At 34.5% G+C, this 18886-nt stretch overlaps 1 protein-coding gene across 1 annotated transcript in view; it reads left to right on the top strand.

Moving 5' to 3' along the window:
* The window catches only part of LOC139982313 (uncharacterized), a 156335-nt gene extending 138159 nt beyond the window's left edge, over window positions 1–18176 (top strand). The window contains exons 5-12 of the mRNA XM_071995027.1: window positions 2115–2170; window positions 2723–2842; window positions 5228–5436; window positions 7708–7781; window positions 9164–9261; window positions 11754–11801; window positions 13433–13458; window positions 14805–18176. Coding sequence (XP_071851128.1) covers window positions 2115–2170; window positions 2723–2842; window positions 5228–5436; window positions 7708–7781; window positions 9164–9261; window positions 11754–11801; window positions 13433–13458; window positions 14805–14868 — 695 coding nt within the window. The 3' untranslated portion in view covers window positions 14869–18176. The remainder of the gene's footprint in view (window positions 1–2114; window positions 2171–2722; window positions 2843–5227; window positions 5437–7707; window positions 7782–9163; window positions 9262–11753; window positions 11802–13432; window positions 13459–14804) is intronic.
* Window positions 18177–18886: the final 710 nt, after the last annotated feature.

Here is an 18886-nt window from a genome sequence, read left to right as displayed (position 1 = left end):
CTCTTCGGAATGGTGAAGTACCCGGTAACGTCAGGTCTGCGCACATTCGACCTCTTTTGAAGAAGGCAACCCTAGATCAGAATATCCTTCAAAACTACCACCCTGTCTCAAACCTTAGCTTCTTGTCAAAGGTATTGGAGAAAGTTGTGGCTCGGCGCCTTGATCAGTACATGGACAACAACGAACTTCAAGAAAAATATCAAAAGGCCTATAGCAAAGTAAATTCGACCGAAACAGCCCTAATCAAGGTACAGTCCGACATCATGCATAATATAGACGCGGAAAGGCAGTAGCATTAGTTTTACTGGACTTATATGCTGCATTTGACACCATCGATCACTCAACTTTGCTAAATCGGCTTCGTATTATGTATGGGTAACCGGAAATGCCTTAAAATGAATGACTTCTTATCTTCAAAATAGATGCTAGTCCGTCGTCATTGATAATATAAAATCGGCACTTTTGTTACTTAAATATGGTGTTGCTCAGGGATCAGCACCAGGGCCAAAGTTATACACCATGTATACTAAACCACTGGGCGATCTTATAAGGCAGCATGACCTTGATTAACATATGTATGCCGACGACACCCAAATTTACCTTTCGTTTAAGCCACTTGATTCTCCTGATGCAATTAATCCTCTACATATATTAGAGACATGTCTTGAAGATTTCAGAAAATGGATGGCTGATAACATGCTTAAGCTTAACGATGAAAAGTATTATTAAGTGATATTTTTCCATTCAAAGCATATCAACCGAACAATCCACCTTCCTTCACTGAGAATGAGCAATGATGTTATTCCACCCTCGACATCAGTACGGAATCTCGGTGTGTTGTTTGACTCGTATTTGTCTATGGAAAACCATATAAATTTAATTAGTCGCTCTTGTTACAACCAATTACGCATCATCGGGATAATTCGTTCATCCCTTAACGAGGAGGTAACTAAGTCTTTCGTCCATTTGCTGGTAACATCTCGTCTTGACTACTGTAATGCTCTCCTAAATGGAACGTCATGCTCCTCAATCGAAAACAAATACAGAGGGTCCAAAATACGGCTGCCAGAATTATTACCAGAACCCGTCGTTACGAACACATCACTCCAGGGCTCCGAGACCTGCATTGGTTGCCAATTCATCGCCGGATAAATTACAAGCTCATTCTGCACGTTTTTTGCATTCTTCATGATAAATGCCCGAGTAATAATACTGATTTGGTGAAACGCTTCACTCCAGCTAGGGCATTTCGGTCCCAAAGTCATCTTTCTCTAGTCATTCCTCGTACTATCAAAGTCACATATGGAGATTGTTCGTTCAGTGCAGCAGTTCCTAAACTCTGGAATTCTCTTCCTCATCACTTGAGAAATATAAAATCTATTGATACTAGTAAGAAACATTTGAAAATTTATCTTTTTAGGCTTGTGTATGGGCATTAATATTATTCGTTGTTTTATTCACATTACTGTGCCCATTTTCAAATATATTTTTATTTTTATGTTCTTTATTGCGGTTTATATCCCTGTCTTATATCATGATTTACTTTTAATGCTATTGTTATTAGTTTTAGGTTTCTTAAGTGTGGTAATTTTATATTCCAGGTATTGGTTCTTTTGTACAGTGCTCTTGATCATGTTTTATTTCATGATAACAGCACTGTACTATATGGTATTTATTAATTATGATTATAAGTAGCCAGAAAAATCCTTCCAAGGTTGAAAAGTTTCAAATAGTAAATAAATATATACTGCCATGCTGCTTGTACTGTGACCCTTTCTTTCATTTTGATATTTGTTACTAATTGTTCTGCTGTATTGTAACAATGTTGAAACATAATATTTTATTTAGAATATTTGAAACAATTCCATGTCGCTAAAATGCAAGATAAGCTTAGCTCATTGCTGTTAGGAAATGTTCGGCGAATGTCATAGTGATGGTAGGCCAGTGTGATCCTAAATGAAAATACTGCAGGTAAAAATGGTTATTTTTTATGATATATCTGTACTAAAACAAAATAGGTGTCTTAGTTTTAATTTATTGAGAGTGTTAAATACATAGCTCCGGTAGAGTTAATAAATATACCTTGTTGATTTCAGTTTTATTCTGTTTTCTAGTTTTGTGGCCGAGTAATGCCAGTCACCTTGATCTCCAATCCGGTCGATGGAAGAAGGTTGGTTAGACTTTTGTTCTGCTTGAATTAAATTTGCCTGGATGGGTTGTATTTGCGTGCTGTCCATGTGGAGAAGGGGGGGGGGGTGAGATGGGGTTCTGTTAACTGGGGAGGTAGAAATAAGGAGCATCATGCTGTTGATTTTTCCTTAAACTTTTATGTATAACCTTTCTGTATTTTTTATTTTATTTTCTCTAATGTCTTCCATGGACAGTAACGTACTAATCAATATCAATCGTTTATATTTACACTAGTTTATTCATCCCGTACGCCGTCATCATGGCGAGTAAAGGCATGATAGTGTTTTGACATATCAAATTTAAGGAGTTGGGTCCTTACACAAGTTCTGTATGTACTGTACAGTGCGCCCATACAGGTTACAACCATCGTGCCTCATCACATACTACAGGAATATTCATAGATATTAGTGATCATTGTAAGGCCTAGTAAAGTGGGACTTGGTCATATCATTTTCATGAATTATTATCTTTCTATACCTTATGATTAATAATCTGTTATTCCTAAAACAATGTTTATATTTTTTTTTAATAGGCTGATGACGTACACACAATTACAGAGTTGTGCTCACAAGATGTAGTCATCAATAGCAAAGACAGTATGCCAGTGCAGAGGTCAGCCATAGAGCTCCTGCTAAAAGCGTCCAGTCATAATGTAAGTACACCGCCAGTGGGTCACGTGAGTACGGAACTTGTATAAATATAATATAACAAAACATTTCCCAGACCACCTTATTGTGAGGGAGATAGCATTTTATAAAAACTGTTTACCTCGGATCATTATTGAAATGTGTTTGTTAACAAAGAATACAACCAAGTCTTGCCATAAACATTCAACAAATATAAAAATAATGACAACTATTAATTACTTTCCCTGTTTTCCCTCGAATTGTCCGTCTGTAATGGAATGAGTCAATATCACAAGTCACCATCCTCTCAAAAGTAAACTATTCACCTTCCTATAATCTTTAGCTAAAAACTCAACAGTACATATCACTCCACTCCAACACCTCCAGTCATGGGGTACAGTTTAAACCTCTAACTGAATTCGTGGCTATGATTAGGTAACGTTAAACACAAATCGGTTTTCCTCAATCATTAATAGGGTACAAATTATTTGTAAAATGTAATAAAATTAGACTTTCAAGATATGAACATCTAAAAATATACAACACCAAAATACCATCGCTAGCACCCCCCCCCCTACCCCGACATTAAATTGCCACTCAACTTGTCTTTACTAAACAGTAACCCTGCATACAGTCCAACCCTGATATAAATATATTTAAATAGCCAACCTACCACTCCCTTATATTATACCCTCGTCATGAAATGGTAACTCCTGAATCAACTACTGTTTGTAATAACGATGATGAACAGAAATTTAAAGAAATTTCGATAATTCAACAACACTGAAAATAAATATATAATAACAAGTGTATGTATAACAAAACAAAAGACAAATATATGTCACCCTCCTGCTATACAATAAATAGGAATATCTGTGAAATATGTCACACCAATTGCTGTCATGGCAATACTTCCTTCATCTGCCTTAATAGTAACTTACGTCTTCAAAGTAAACAGTAAACAACAACAAATAATTACGAATTGTTTTGATATGCTTAATGAAAAATGACTATAAAATCGATTGCAAGTCGACATTTGTATACTATTCAAAGCAAACGATATTATATATCACTGCACTATGAGTAAAATTCGATAAACTTTTTTAAATTGAGGAGCATATAAAATATAAAGGTAAATAATTACAACTGTTTGTAAACAAAGGATACAATGAAACCTCATTTTTAAACATAATTAGCGATCATAACTCTCAAATAAAGTACAAATGCTGCTACCATTATTTACCTTTACAAGTATTGACATGTAAGAAAATGGATTTAAAGAAAATATTTACTTGTAAACAACAAACAACAACAATTTATTTACGCATTGTTTAAATATTATTCAGCAGCAAATAATTACTGCATATTACAATTTGTTGTTGTATTTTTTTCAAACACAACTAGGAATATAAATATCGTTACTAATCAGACCACCCACCCTTGATTTGTAGTCAAAGCAGATTAACAAATTATTTTTAAAAGTAAACAACATAGAACAATAAGTTACCCGAGTATGTATATTCTTCAACAACAAACACAATGTTATTGTTGTATTTTCTTTAAACGTATTTCTTCAATCTAAAATTATATCATTAACACAATTATGTTAAATACATTAATATATAAATAGCAACAGTTGCTTTTAGTCATCTAATTCATATTTTCTTTCACCACAAAAAAAAAATAGTGACAAACAAACAAAACAGCAAACATAAAAAGGATCCGATTGTAAAATTAGAATCTTCATAAAACCACATTCAAGATAAAAACATAACAAAATAAATACATTGAATAATAAATATATTATAGTTAAACACAAAATATGTGTTAAACTTTAAACCCCGATAAAGCGATATCATATTATTTATATATATTTTTTCTTTCTTCAGACTTCCACCTCCCCTTAAAACGGAAGTTACATTTAATATGTATAAGCTGTCTACATTGACCCCCTATACTTAAAACACCCCTAATTATCCCTACCACGCCCATCCCTACCCAGCATGACACCCATCGGTCCATGTATCTCTCAACCCTCTCACAGGCTTTGACAATAACAACATAACATTCACGAGGGTACACAATATCCACGCCCTCCCCCGCACAAAGACACCCTCCTAATAACCCCGATCAAGTATCACTTAATCAAAATAAAATGAAACAAAGATTAAACTAACTTGATAAATAAAATTACCCCTTTTTTTAACAAATTCAAACACTAATTATGACATAATTCACAAAACAACAACAAAATATGATTAATATAAACAAAATATCACTTGATTAATATGAATTCAAAACAATAATAAAGTTAATATTCCTAAGTTAATTATAATGTTATTATTTCCATGTATATGTCCTGTAAGCAAACATAATGGTATTAATTGTATTTATTACTTTCCTTTCTTCAGATTCCCATATACTGGGTGAATCTAGCCTTGTCCTTTAGTAAGATTGATGAAGATGGGAACTTTATCCTCTCCTCTGGTCTCTCTCTATCAATCCTAACATCAATAGAGAGGATAAACATACAGACAGAGGAAGGGAGAGAAATGGATAAACATGAAGTTAATGGAATATTAAACTATATACAACACTCTCCGGTATTCAAGCAACTGCAGTAAGTATACTTTATAGTTATGTATATAATGTAGGTCATTAATTAAATAACTACTTGATACTAATGATGTAAACAAGATAAGAATTATTGATATCAGTATATTTAATAGTTACTGTAGGTTGTGTATTAATAGGCTTAGATAAATGTAGAAGTAAAACAAAACGAATGAAAAAGAAATTAGATGAAGAAATAAACTAATAATACAAGAACAGTCTTCAGGGTAGTGCTATGATTAATTGGAGAGTAAAATAGAGACAAAATGAGACCCAACACCACCCCCACAATCCCACACCTACACATCGTGCAATTTTAGTAAGTTGAGTTTCTTAAATAGGGGACTGGTGTGCTCACGCGGGGCTGAGTGTGTAATGTGGAGAATGGCTGCCTTTTAGAGTATTATAAGATTGTTAAGGTTGGTGTTGTATGTACCAGTTGTATGTAATGGAACAATACGTGTGATGCGGGACAATCAGGGCATGGTATAGTGTTCTGAGTATGTTTTCCGATAGATAATATTTCAACTTAGATAATATGCCGACATTCCATGCAATTATACTGCATATAGTTGAAATATGGTTGCGCCAGCTAAGTTTACAATCAATATTTATGATGATGGTGACGGTAATGATAGTGATGTTGGTGATGATGGTGATGTTTATAACCACGATGATCGTGGAATCATATGGTGATGGTGGTGATGGTGATAATGATGAAGGTGATGGCGGTGATGATTGTGATGATGGTGATATGATTTGGATCATTATGCATATAATGATGTTTTGGGATCATATGATGATGATGATGACGACGACGACGATGACGACGACGACGGTGGTGACGATGATGACGATGATGATGACGACGACGATGGTGGTGCTTGTGATCATAATGGTAAAAGTTTTCATTATGGTTATGGTGGTCACACAAATGACCAGAATGGCGATGGTGATAATAATGGTGATGGAGGTGGTGGTGATTGTGATTGTGGTAATGGCGATGATGGTGAATGTCGATGATGGTTATGATAGTGATGTTGATAGTGATGATGGTGATGATGTTAATTTTAATGGTGATGGTGGTGGTGGTAGTTTTGTTGTGGTGATGGTGATGATGCTAATGAATATGGTGTTGATGATAGTGATGGTGTTGATGATGGTGTTGATGATGATGTTGATGATGGTGGTGATGTAGGTGTTGATTGTGATATTGGTGTTGGTGGTGATGATGGTGGTGGTGATGATGATGGCGATGGCGATAATTATGATGATGATCGTGGCATAATATATAATATGGTGATGCTTACGAAGATGACAACGATGACCATGATGGTGATGATGATGATAATGTTAATGGTGATGATGCATATGATGATGATCGTGGTATCATATGGTGAAACTGATGACGACAATGGTGGTACGTGATGATGATGGTGATTACGATGATGGTGATTGCGATGATGATGGTTATGGCGACGATTATATTGATGGCTTAGATGGTGGTGATGATAATGGTGGTGGTGATGGTGATGGTGTTGATAGTGATATCGATAGTGGTGGTGGTGATGATTGTGGTGGTGATGGTGGTTGTGATGGTGATTGTGATGATCATGATGATGATCGTGGAATCATATGGTGATACTGATGACGACGATGGTGGTACGTGATGATGGTGATGGAGATCATGATGGTAAAAGTGATGATGATGGATATAGTGGTCAAAAAAATGACCAGATTAGCGACAATGATGATGATGGTGATAGTGATGATATTGATGATGATGGTGATTAAGATAATGATGATTGTGATGATGATGATGATGATGATGATGATGATGATGATGATGATGATGATGATGGTGATGGTTATGATTATATTGATGATTTAGATAGTGGTGATGGTGGTGTTGGTGATGGTGATGGTAGTGGTTCATAGTGGTGATGGTTATCTCCCCATTCTCCAAGTATCACGTGACATTAAATAACAAACAAACTAATGATTTGAGGTGTCGAAAAGAACATTGTTCAGCTTTGTAATATATGCGGTATCTCAGGAGAGAGTAATTAAGTAAAGCGAACGTCGTTCATGACATAAATTGAACAATATGTTAATACATCGTGTAGCTGGTACATTGTGTAGAAGGGAATGGAGATTAGCAATGATATATATTATTCTATGATTCATTTTAAAGTTTATTTCAATCGAGCGTCTGATCATTATGGAGTCTCTGATTCTGTATGTTTGTTAGTCAAGTTTCTGTTTCTTTATTTATCAGGTTTCATTCCTGCCTACTGCCTCCTTATACACCATTACATGATTTGTTCAATTTGATATCACAGAAGGTTGAAGGTAAAGTAACGATAATTATTGATTGATAAGTTATCGATTGACTATTATTTCTTGCCTTCTTCTATACAGATTGTTGTTTCCTTTTCTTCCTGTAATTCAAGAACATTACAGATACAGTTCATATCATGTTAAGCCCGTTCATAAAAAAAAATCCATTTCTTCTATTAAAACAAATGAAGAAATTAACAAATGAGTGACAAAGCTGAGAACGAGCTTTGGAACAATTAATATGAATCAGTTAAGTTTACTGTAATGCACTGAGCATGCCGTGCATTTATTTTCGCACAGAAAAAAAGCAAAGATATTAAAGGATTACAAACTTTAATAAAGCCTAGACCATGTACAATATCTTCAAATGGCTACTACATGGTATAACAGTGATGTAAATTAAAGTATAATGGCTACTACATGGTATAACCGTGAGGGTAGCCTGAATTTGTTAACGTGAGTGAACTCTCTCGCTCTCTGAAATACGATAAGATAATGCCGTGTTGTGAATGCCCATTAAATCGTTGTGGAAATGTTGGACAGGAAAAGAAAGTGGGGGCGGGGAGTTGATGGGGGTCTGAGTGTAGTGGGTTGGTGAACGTGAGGAATAGATCACCCATGGCTGCATATGTTTAATATAGTGACATCCGCAATGAACGTAGGTGGTGTCCTGAATCTGATGCAAACACTTTCAAGTCACAATTGAAGACGTTTTAGACTAAATACAATAAGAACACCATGAATAAATTACAGTAACAACATAAAACAGAGTAAAAACGTGAACTAATTATGCTAGAGGTAAAATAAAGGAAGCAGTACGACTGGTAGTGAACAAAGGTGAAAAGCGAACACAAATCAAGTAAAATGTAGTTTGCTCATGTTTTCTTCAGGATATTCCACATCATAGCGCTGATCATTTTACCGATATATGTCTATAAAGGACCAAGGATTATATGCAACCCTCAAGCTTTAAGGACAAATGCTAATGTTATATGATTGTTCTCCAATCGTTTTTTTTTTTTTTTTGGTCATCTCCAATGTTTATGAGCAAAGTCAGAAATTTCAGAGAGAGATCTGAAACATGAAGTTAGATTTAACACGACATTTCAGTTGTAATAACTATAGATATCTGAAAAAGGATTTTAATTAGTTTCACTGACTGGACTGATAATCATACTATATGAATTATTCAGTTTAAAGTAGTGCCTGTTGCATGAAAAATAAACGGAATTCAACTGTTTACTGTGTATGCCTCAGTAGCTAAATCTTCGGAAGTTTGACGTGATCCAAGCACAGATTATAACCTTCTCTGCCGTTCTGTCTTATATCATCATGATTGTTTGTTGATACTGGTTACCTACCCTAATCTTGCTTTGTTTTCATTTATATTTTAGTTTTCTGGATGCCTTATGGACCAAGCGAAGGGTTCTACAAACTAAATCTCCAGTCTGGTCGTTGGGAGCTGATATCTGGACGTTCTGTACTCTTCCCGGTAATTATCTCTCATTGTTTATTTTAACAAGAACCCTTCATGGTTCAACTCTCTAAAACAAGTCCACAAAATAGAAGATTATATTTGAAACAATGCTAGTCATTCCGAAGCAAATTTTGAGCAGAATATTATTTTGGACTCTCATGGCTGAAACAGCTCAAAAATATGTTTATTCTGCCATGTAAGTGACGCAGAAGTAACATCAAGCTAAAACATAAATCGTCACAAGTATACTAATACGTTATGGCGGGCCATCAGTCTCAAATCATAGGGAATCGGCTTATACCGATTTAAATCGACATATACTAATTTTCGTTGACTTATACCAGTTTCCAGCTGCTTAAATTGATTTCTAACGATTTAAATCGACATATAGTTGAATTCAACATATACCAGTTTAAATCGATGATATGTCAAATTAATACGGTAAATGTCATTTTAAATCGACATATAACAATGTAATTCAACTTATACCAGTTTAAATCGAAATACACCGATTTAAATCGATATATACCAATTTAAATTGATGATAAGTAAAATAAATTGGTATATATCTAGTCAAATCGACATCTACCAGTTTAAATCGAGGATATGTCGAATTAAATCGGTAGAAGTAATTTTCCCTGGACTAATACCAGTTTCTAGCAACTCAAATTGAAATATATATATTAAAATCAACATATTATCGATTTAGCTCCTTAACATATTCCAAATCCCGATTTCGGTGATGATTGACATGTAGAGATACACTATGTGCAGTCAACTGACACTGCGGGCGAATAATTGAAAATAAACACAAGCACAGTGGGGCACAGACATGTAAGTACTATGTGTCTTGTAGATGCAGTAAGCTTCAATCGATCTTGCTACGTATACAAAACCGAAGATAACAACTGCCAATAATATTCAAGTTGCTTGCAATGATGATGATGATGATGTTGATGATGACTGTGATGACTGTGATGGTTGTGATGGTGGTGATGGTGACGTTATGATGGTGGTGGTTAAGTGTGATGTTGGTGATGACATGGATGATGATGGTGATGGTGATGATTGTGATGGGGGTGATGGTAATGATGGTAATAATGATGATGGTGGTGATGATGGTGATGATGGTGGTGATGGTTGTCATGGTGGTGATGGTGACGTTATGATGGTGGTGGTTATGTGTGATGTTGGTGATGATATGGATGATGATGGTGATGGTGATGATTGTGATGGGGGTGATGGTAATGATGGAAAAAAATGATGATGGTGTTGATGGTGGTGATGATGGTGATGATGATGGTGATTATTGTGATGGTGATAATGAACATAATGCTGATGATGATGATGACGATGATGATATTGTGGTGACGGTAAAGATGGTGAAGATGGTGATGGTGGTGATGTTGATGCTGATGATGGTGGTGATGGTGATAGTACTGATGTTGCTGATGATGATGATGATGATGATGATGATGATGATGATGATGATGATGATGATGATGATGATGATGATGATGATGATGATGATGATGATGATGATGATGATGATGAGGATGAGGATGATGAGGATGATGAGGATGATGAGGATGATGAGGATGATGAGGTTGATGAGGATGATGAGGATGATGATGATGATGATGATGATGATGATGATGATGATGATGATGATGATGATGATGATGATGATGATGATGATGATGATGATGATGATGATGATGATGATGATGATGATGATGATGATGATGATGATGATGATGATGATGATGATGATGATGATGATGATGATGATGATGATTAGGAGGATGATGATGATTAGGAGGATGATGATGAGGAGGATGATGATGGTGATGATGATGATGATGATGATGATGATGATGATGATGATGATGATGATGATGATGATGATGATGATGATGATGATGATGATGATGATGATGATGATGTTGATGATCATGATGATGAGGATGATGATGATGATGATGATCGTGGTGATGATGATGATGATGATGATGATGATGATGATGATGATGATGATGATGATGATGATGATGATGATGATGATGATGATGATGATGATGATGATGATGATGATGATGATGATGATGATGATGATGATGATGATGATGATGATGATGATGATGATGATGATGATGATGATGATGATGATGATGATGATGATGATGATGATGAGGATGATGATGATGATGATGATCGTGGTGATGATCGTGATGATGATCATGACCATGATAATTTATCATGATCATGACCATGATCATGACGATCTTGATCATGAAGATCATGATCATGATCATCACCATCGTGGTGATGGTGGGTTTGATGATGATGGTGGTTGTGGTGGTGGTGATGTTAGTGGTTATGTCCCTCTCCCATTCTTCATGCACTTAATATATGATGTCATAAATTAGTAGGAAATAATGTCTTGTATATGAAGTATTATATTATTTTATCTCGAATCATATTACCATTTGTTTTTGTTTTTTCAGACGAAACCCATTCTAGATGAACTAACGGATGCAGAATATCGTCAAGAGGTAATATGATACAAATAGTGAATAGTGTACTTAATTTGGTAAATTCTTAAGTATGATATAGAGGTATACACGTGTACAGTGAGATACTTGTATCGACCCATATATAATAGCCATAAATTAACCAAATTAGGCCATTACACATGTTCCACTGTAAACATTTCTGCGTTTTACTATTGTTTAAGCACTAAATAATTTCAGCAATACCAATTTTACATATGGAAGTGATACAGGTTAAACAGGACCCGGTGGATTAAACACGACGTCTATATGGTATGATAAGATAAAAAAAAAGTCCTCTTAACAGTAGGCAAAACTTGTTAACATGCAAAGTTTCTGTCTTCAAATTACTTTTTTTGTCTACTTATCAGGCAAGTAACCTATGAAGTCAAGTTTGTGTGCAAGCGTATGTGTGTGACGCCCTAGCCTGTAAACACGATATCTCAAGATAGGTTACCTCTGCAATTCTTATAAGTAACATGTGGCTTCCCAATAATCAGTACAATAATCGTATTGTTTTGTGTCATTTGGGGTTAGCAAAGGTGACCAATAGTAAGTCTAATCATCAAAAGCCTTATAAACACGAAATATCCAGATAGCTAACATCGTTTATTTGGCATATATTTTTTATGGTGAGTACAAGAACCCTATTATTTGGTAGCAGGTCAAAGTTCCTTTCTGGTCTGTAGAAGTCTAAATGGTCAATATATCAAAAGTCATTTATCATGAGAATTTCACCTACAAAGGAGAGTATAAGCATGGTCGATTACCCAAATGAGAACTTTTTGTTTATATGAGATGACTTTATATTTAATAACCAATTATTTGAATGCAAACCGATGGATTTAAATATTGTTATAAAAAGCCGTACCGATGAACTGAACGGATCTTCATTTAGGTTTACAGTGCGATTTTAATACTTTTAATTAAACTTTAAAGCTAAATCCTTGAATATGAAAACAAAATAAACAGTAACAGCTCTAAGTTACCTTCTTTTTTCTTATAAAACTGGGACAAATCTTTTCTTAATTTCTGTTTTAATTTATTCTTTTGAAGTGAAGTGAAGTACTTGGTAGGATGGATGTGGTATGTGAATAGTAGTATCTGAATATGGGCACAGCATTAATTCTCATGCATTGTTGACATTAAATAAAATAACTTATCAAAATCTAGGTTAACAAAATGAAATAATGATAGGCACCACGAGCAGCAGAGTAGTGAATTATTAAGTTGAAATAAATTCTTATAGGTTTCTTATTTTGGATTAAAAATGTGGCTATATGTGACAGCGGACAGTTATAAAGTTTATATAAATGAGACGGTTGAGTTCGAGAGGAGTATTTTGTATAACTAATTTTTGTGTGATTATATACTACCTTGTATAAGTTAAAGGCTGACTGTGATGATAGGAAATCGATTCAAAATTGATGCCATTTGTTACATGTATATATAAGTTTGTGTGATTTGAGAGCAAGTCGCACTTAAAAAGAAGTCATTACTTAGAGACAGTCTTGTTTTATCGATTTGGATTCATTGTGGCAAGGATAAAGAGCCTTTCTGCAGGTGGGGAGGAGACATTCTTAATATTTTATCTTTATATTGACATTGTTTCCTTCCATTTTTGATTTCTTCAGGTGGAAAGCTTCCGTCATTGCTACAGGTAAGGAAAGAATGGTAATAGAGTGCAAGGTCTAAACACTACAAAACAAAGAAAAACAAAGGGACTGTCTTGTTTCATCCCGACATAGAACATACCGTTATATATACCGCATTGCACCCAAATAATGACAATGTCACTTGTGTGAAACTGTTATATATTTTAGTAAATTTCAAGGTTTAAACTTCGAATTTGTATTTAAGAAAACATAAACGAATGCTAATGCAGATTTAATAGAGTGACTCTGAATGTTGTCTATAACATTTCAGCGGATCATTATTGTTATTGGAAGCAATGATAAACATACGATTACGCTTTAGACCAATACACTAAAGTGATATATCCATGCCTATACTGTGTACACACATAACATTGCTGTAGTTCCATATGGTATTTTATTTTGATATGATCATGGGAATTATTAACATTGAAAACTAAGAATAATATTTTCAATTGTTTAAATTAACTAAAAGATGCTATTTAAAAATTTGTGCTATTATTCCTTCAAACTATTCTATAACACTTACCATTCTGCTCTAATGATAAACAAACGTGTAACGGCAAAATCATTTAAAATTATGAAGAACTTTCAGTTGTAGAAAAACTGACAACGCCAAATGACACCATGGAAGGAAAAGAGGTTGTCAACGTCTGTTTCTGCTATTTTTGGTTTACTTTGGATTATTATTGAAAGGTTGCCAGAAAGAGAACAACAACATTTCAGACTTACGACTTACGAATGTTTTGGTCGATCGTATGTTTCTATAAAGCTTCCGTATCATCTACGCTAACTTAGGCCAAGCTAACTTACAATTTGTAAAATTATTGTACATGAATTGGCTAAATTTATACCCAAATGAGAATAGGACACCTCTCTTAATATTCTCTCCACTGAGGACAGAACAGTAATGTATCATTCGACTCCTCTTGTCATTTTCAATCTGCAACTCTTTAACGCTTCTTAACATTTATATTACTGTGATTTTGCACTTTTTTTCTAAAATGATGATGCTGATTTCAATCTACACATGGTGTCACTCTTCTGTTCCTATTAATTTTCAGAGATTGACTTTAATATTGTTTAGACTGTCAATGCCAACGGGGTTCTCAGTTTCATTTAATATGTAGCTGCCAATTGCTAAAAATCGTAGAACACTTGTTAATTTACTCACTAGTAATAAAGGACTTTGAATGCAGACACTCGTATCTTATATGATCATAAAATGCCATCTGTCTGATATGTTAACTTGGAAGTGCTGGTGACTATGTTATGTACTATAAATGATATAGGAGTTCTTAGATTTGTCGGTTATCATTGCGGACTAGTTGATTTTACTTTCTTTTAACAGGAACCAACCGCGGCAGCATACCTGGATAGCCTCGAGGGGAAACCGAAATCTTAAAACAGAATAGAAAGATGACGATACGTTGTTAAGTACAGAGGATATTGATGTAAATATTTAACTCAGGTGTCGCAGAAAAAGAAGTTTAGTTTTCCAACACATTCCTTCATTGTATAAAACTGTCGTAGCGTGCTCAATATATCTGAGGTGGGGTCTATAAAGTATCTCGTGTATGAGGGTATTGCGGTCCTTTGTCCCTAAAGAGCAAATTCTTCAGGTTCAATTTTGGCAAAAATTCCTCATAATTGCTGCATTAATTACGTATGTAACAAAGTCTTAGGGCAAGGCGTTGCTAATAAATCATCTGGAATGTGTGTGAGATCAGAAGGCTATGTAACTAACACGGTGGAAAGGTATATTTTTCCCTAGAATGAATGTAAACATGTCCACGATTGAACTATTTCCCCTCGAATGACGGTAGAGGAGGATGCATGGACCCCTGCTCGCTCCAATCTTTACGCACTCCCCTAAGAAGCTGTATGTAATGACTGAAGAAGCACAAGAAACATTTCCAGCACAATTACAGAATGATGATTAAGTGTAATACTACTCGGTATGTGGCAAGGCACCTATATTCAACTGAGTTATATGTAATGAGAACTAATTACTCAAATTAAGTTAGGTTTCAATTTTTGTCGAATTGGCTACAATATTACACTAGCATAGTTCTAAGTATTCCTCGGCTGTGATAGGACGGGCTGTAAGGGCGTGATTAGAGGGAAGGGTAGTGTTCCTATGATCGCTAATTTGTTTCACATGTAGGGTGTGGAGTCCTCCCCTAAAAAAAGAGACACTTAGAGTTCAAATTGAGCAGGGTCATATGTAGAGTATAAATTAGGTATATAGAAGGGTGTTAAGATAAGTCTCGACAACCCAACGTATTAGACAAAGCAGTTATTAAATATAATCGATCCTCAACATTGTTAAATGTCACATCATTATGCATTGTAAACAAGAAAGATGCAGCATTCTCATGTACTTTATGCATGTGTAAAAAGCAGAAGCTACTATTTGTCACGTGCTTTCAGATCCATAGTCATAAGACATCAATAGTCAGCTGCCAAATTTCCAATGTTGTAACAGTGTCGTCGGAAGCTATCAAAAAGAGTTGGACAGAAAACCACTGAGGTATTCACCACTAGAGGAAATGTTTAGATTATGTAGTGATTCGAATTTGGAATTTCATGCAAAAAATATATAAATAAATAAAAGAACTTCAAATTGAGATTAAAGCATTATGAAAAAATAAAATGTAATGTTTGAAACTCCTTTCTGCTAATATAAGTTCAAAAGTTTATGTCATGGGGTGCAGCGATTTCCTCAAATGAATGTGGGGGTCAGAAACGCTCCTGCCTCCACTTGTGAAAGTGAGGAAGATTTGGCAAGGGGTCTATTTGCTCCTGTTCCTGCTCGTATGTTTATCTTGTACTTCATTATTTGAATAAACAGATTACCTACACACCTATTTGATTCGACCGTTGTTTTGCATAATACTACGATATGAACTCGATGTCCTTTGACGCTTTATAATGTGTAATGTTTGTGTTCCTTTAATTCACTTTCTGTTTTTTGGTTTTATTATAATTCTGATTTAAATTTTCTCGTATTATGTCTTCATGATTTCTTTCAAGGGTCTTTATATATCGGGACTACACCATGCTGCATACAGTCTAATCCTGACACACCATACTACATACAGTGTATTACTGTTTTGGCTATGTCGTAAATTTTTGTGTAAATGTCTTCCTTTTTTGTATAACATTTCACTTTAGTGAATTGCTTATTTATTGAAACACACGCATTTAAAAATGCATTTAAAAACCAAACGCTGCCAGCCCAGTTGGCGTCGTTAAACTACTGTCATATTTTGATTTGACGAAACTCAAACATTAGAGCGACTGGACTACTAGTCTAACTGACAATCCATTATTTATGCTGTCAGTAGAAATATCATACATTTAAAGAGAAGAAATATTGTATTGTAGCAAGTAACACGTTCGCTATGAATACCAAAGGAAACTAGTTCATATGAAACATGTTATGCTGTTAAAGTATGGCATAATATTTAGTTTGGATGAGTAATAATTTAGAATTTATAAAACTGGATTAACAAAAGGAACATTATTTCCAAAAGAAGGTTGACGTCATCATCATATTATTGTCAGCAGAACATTAATACATCAGTGTATAACATTCCGCATCAGAGATGATATAATGTATACTTGCATCACTTTATATGTGGTACAGTTTTTAACACCTGAATGAGAATCAAATAAACTTTTCTTGTAAATAACATGTTAGAATATTTATTTGATCCATATTAAAAAAAAAACAATCATGGTGATACCTCAGCTATAGAACAATCCATATATATTATAGTGATACACCCTCATATGTTCCTTTTTAATTCTTACCTATTTTTATTTGTTTCATTATCGTTGCCCTTCTTTATTTCTTAAGTTTTGCCCTTTTTGTTCCAGAAGAAAACTAGATTTAAAAACGCCATGAATGTATGTTTCAATATTTCTTAAATCTTCAATTAATGACATTTAACCAAGAAGGCAATCAGAAAATATGAAATTGTTTTCTGTAAATATAAAAGTATTAAGACGGTTAAAATTTGATATAAACACAGTAATGCACCATGATCCATTTGGTAACATATTTGAAATAAATACGTCTTTATTTTGTCGCTATGTAATGCTCAAGATTATTGCTTTCTTGTTTAAGCTTGTTATTTTACTTACTATTAGCTTCATGCAAAGAAATTGCAACATTTAGTATTTACCGCAATTCTAGGTAGGCTAATCAAAATTAATATATAATGTTCATGAATAATAAAATTAATAAGAGTTATCATTTTTATCAACAGAATGAGTGTATTTTTTGATCAGTAAAATATGAAATAGATGTAACATATTTAATTACATTTTGTGTCTTTTGAATATCTTGGTTCTGCTTTCTACGTATCGGCTACATCAAACTTTCCCTAATCCACCCCTTACCATATTATGCCGGACCCTTACCCACTTTCCTTAATCTATGTTTACAGCACTTGGGTTATCTTGTTAACACCACTTTTTATACCGACCCCCGTCCACCCCGCCTCCCCCCACTCGGACACACGTACCCATCAATATATCCTTCTGTCATACTATTACCATCCCTCTCTTTTGAAGAACAAACTGTCTTCACTTCCTTCACTCCAACCCTATGCCCACCACCCACATGCAACAACAAAAATGCTATGCACATTTTAACCCCACATAACATTACAGTTCTCCAATTATTAACTACCAATAAACCAGTCTAAATGAAAATAACTCTAACTCTAATTTTTTCTTCACCTCTCATTGTTTGCAGTATATACTAATATGAACGAACACCGTACATATGTTTATATAATAGTCGTTTAGAAAATATAACTGTAGGTCCTTTCTAACATTACAATATTCTTCTTTCACCCACAAAACGAACTTACCAACCCAACGCCTCACCCCTCAGCTCCCTCTCAGACACACACAGTCAACGCAAATGACCCTTCCATTCCCTTTAGATACTGTACATTGTCACCTTTTTTTTCGTGACGTAAAAGCGAGCCAAATATCGCATTTCAACAGAGAAAAAACTGTAGCCAATTCCAACAATAATTAATATGTACAAGCAAAAAAGAAAGAAATATATTGTGTTTGATAATATTTTTGTTTTTCATTTATAACAAAGCTTTTCAATAGTAGAAACAAAATTAGAGTATAATTGTGTGTTTTTATTAAATATCGAGGGTTTTACGACGATTGTCATTACACGACATTGAAACCTATCTAACATATCCTACTGTTCACAACAACTAAGACAATATTAAGTCAAATTTTTCTTACAAAAATTTTTCCAGACTCGCGATTAAAAAAAAAGAAGAAGAGAGAACATGGATGCGTTTAGACTTGACTGCTATTAATTCGAGCCTGAATACACAATGGCAGAACTGAAACAACAAGACAGCGCGCTTGCTAATCTGAACGTATTCGTGG

This window comes from Apostichopus japonicus, chromosome 16 (genome assembly GCF_037975245.1).
Source record: "Apostichopus japonicus isolate 1M-3 chromosome 16, ASM3797524v1, whole genome shotgun sequence".
In the NCBI taxonomy this organism is placed as follows: Eukaryota; Metazoa; Echinodermata; class Holothuroidea; order Aspidochirotida; family Stichopodidae; genus Apostichopus; species Apostichopus japonicus.
The sequence above is the reverse complement of the archived record's forward strand: the minus strand, read 5'-3'. Positions and strand labels throughout refer to the sequence as shown.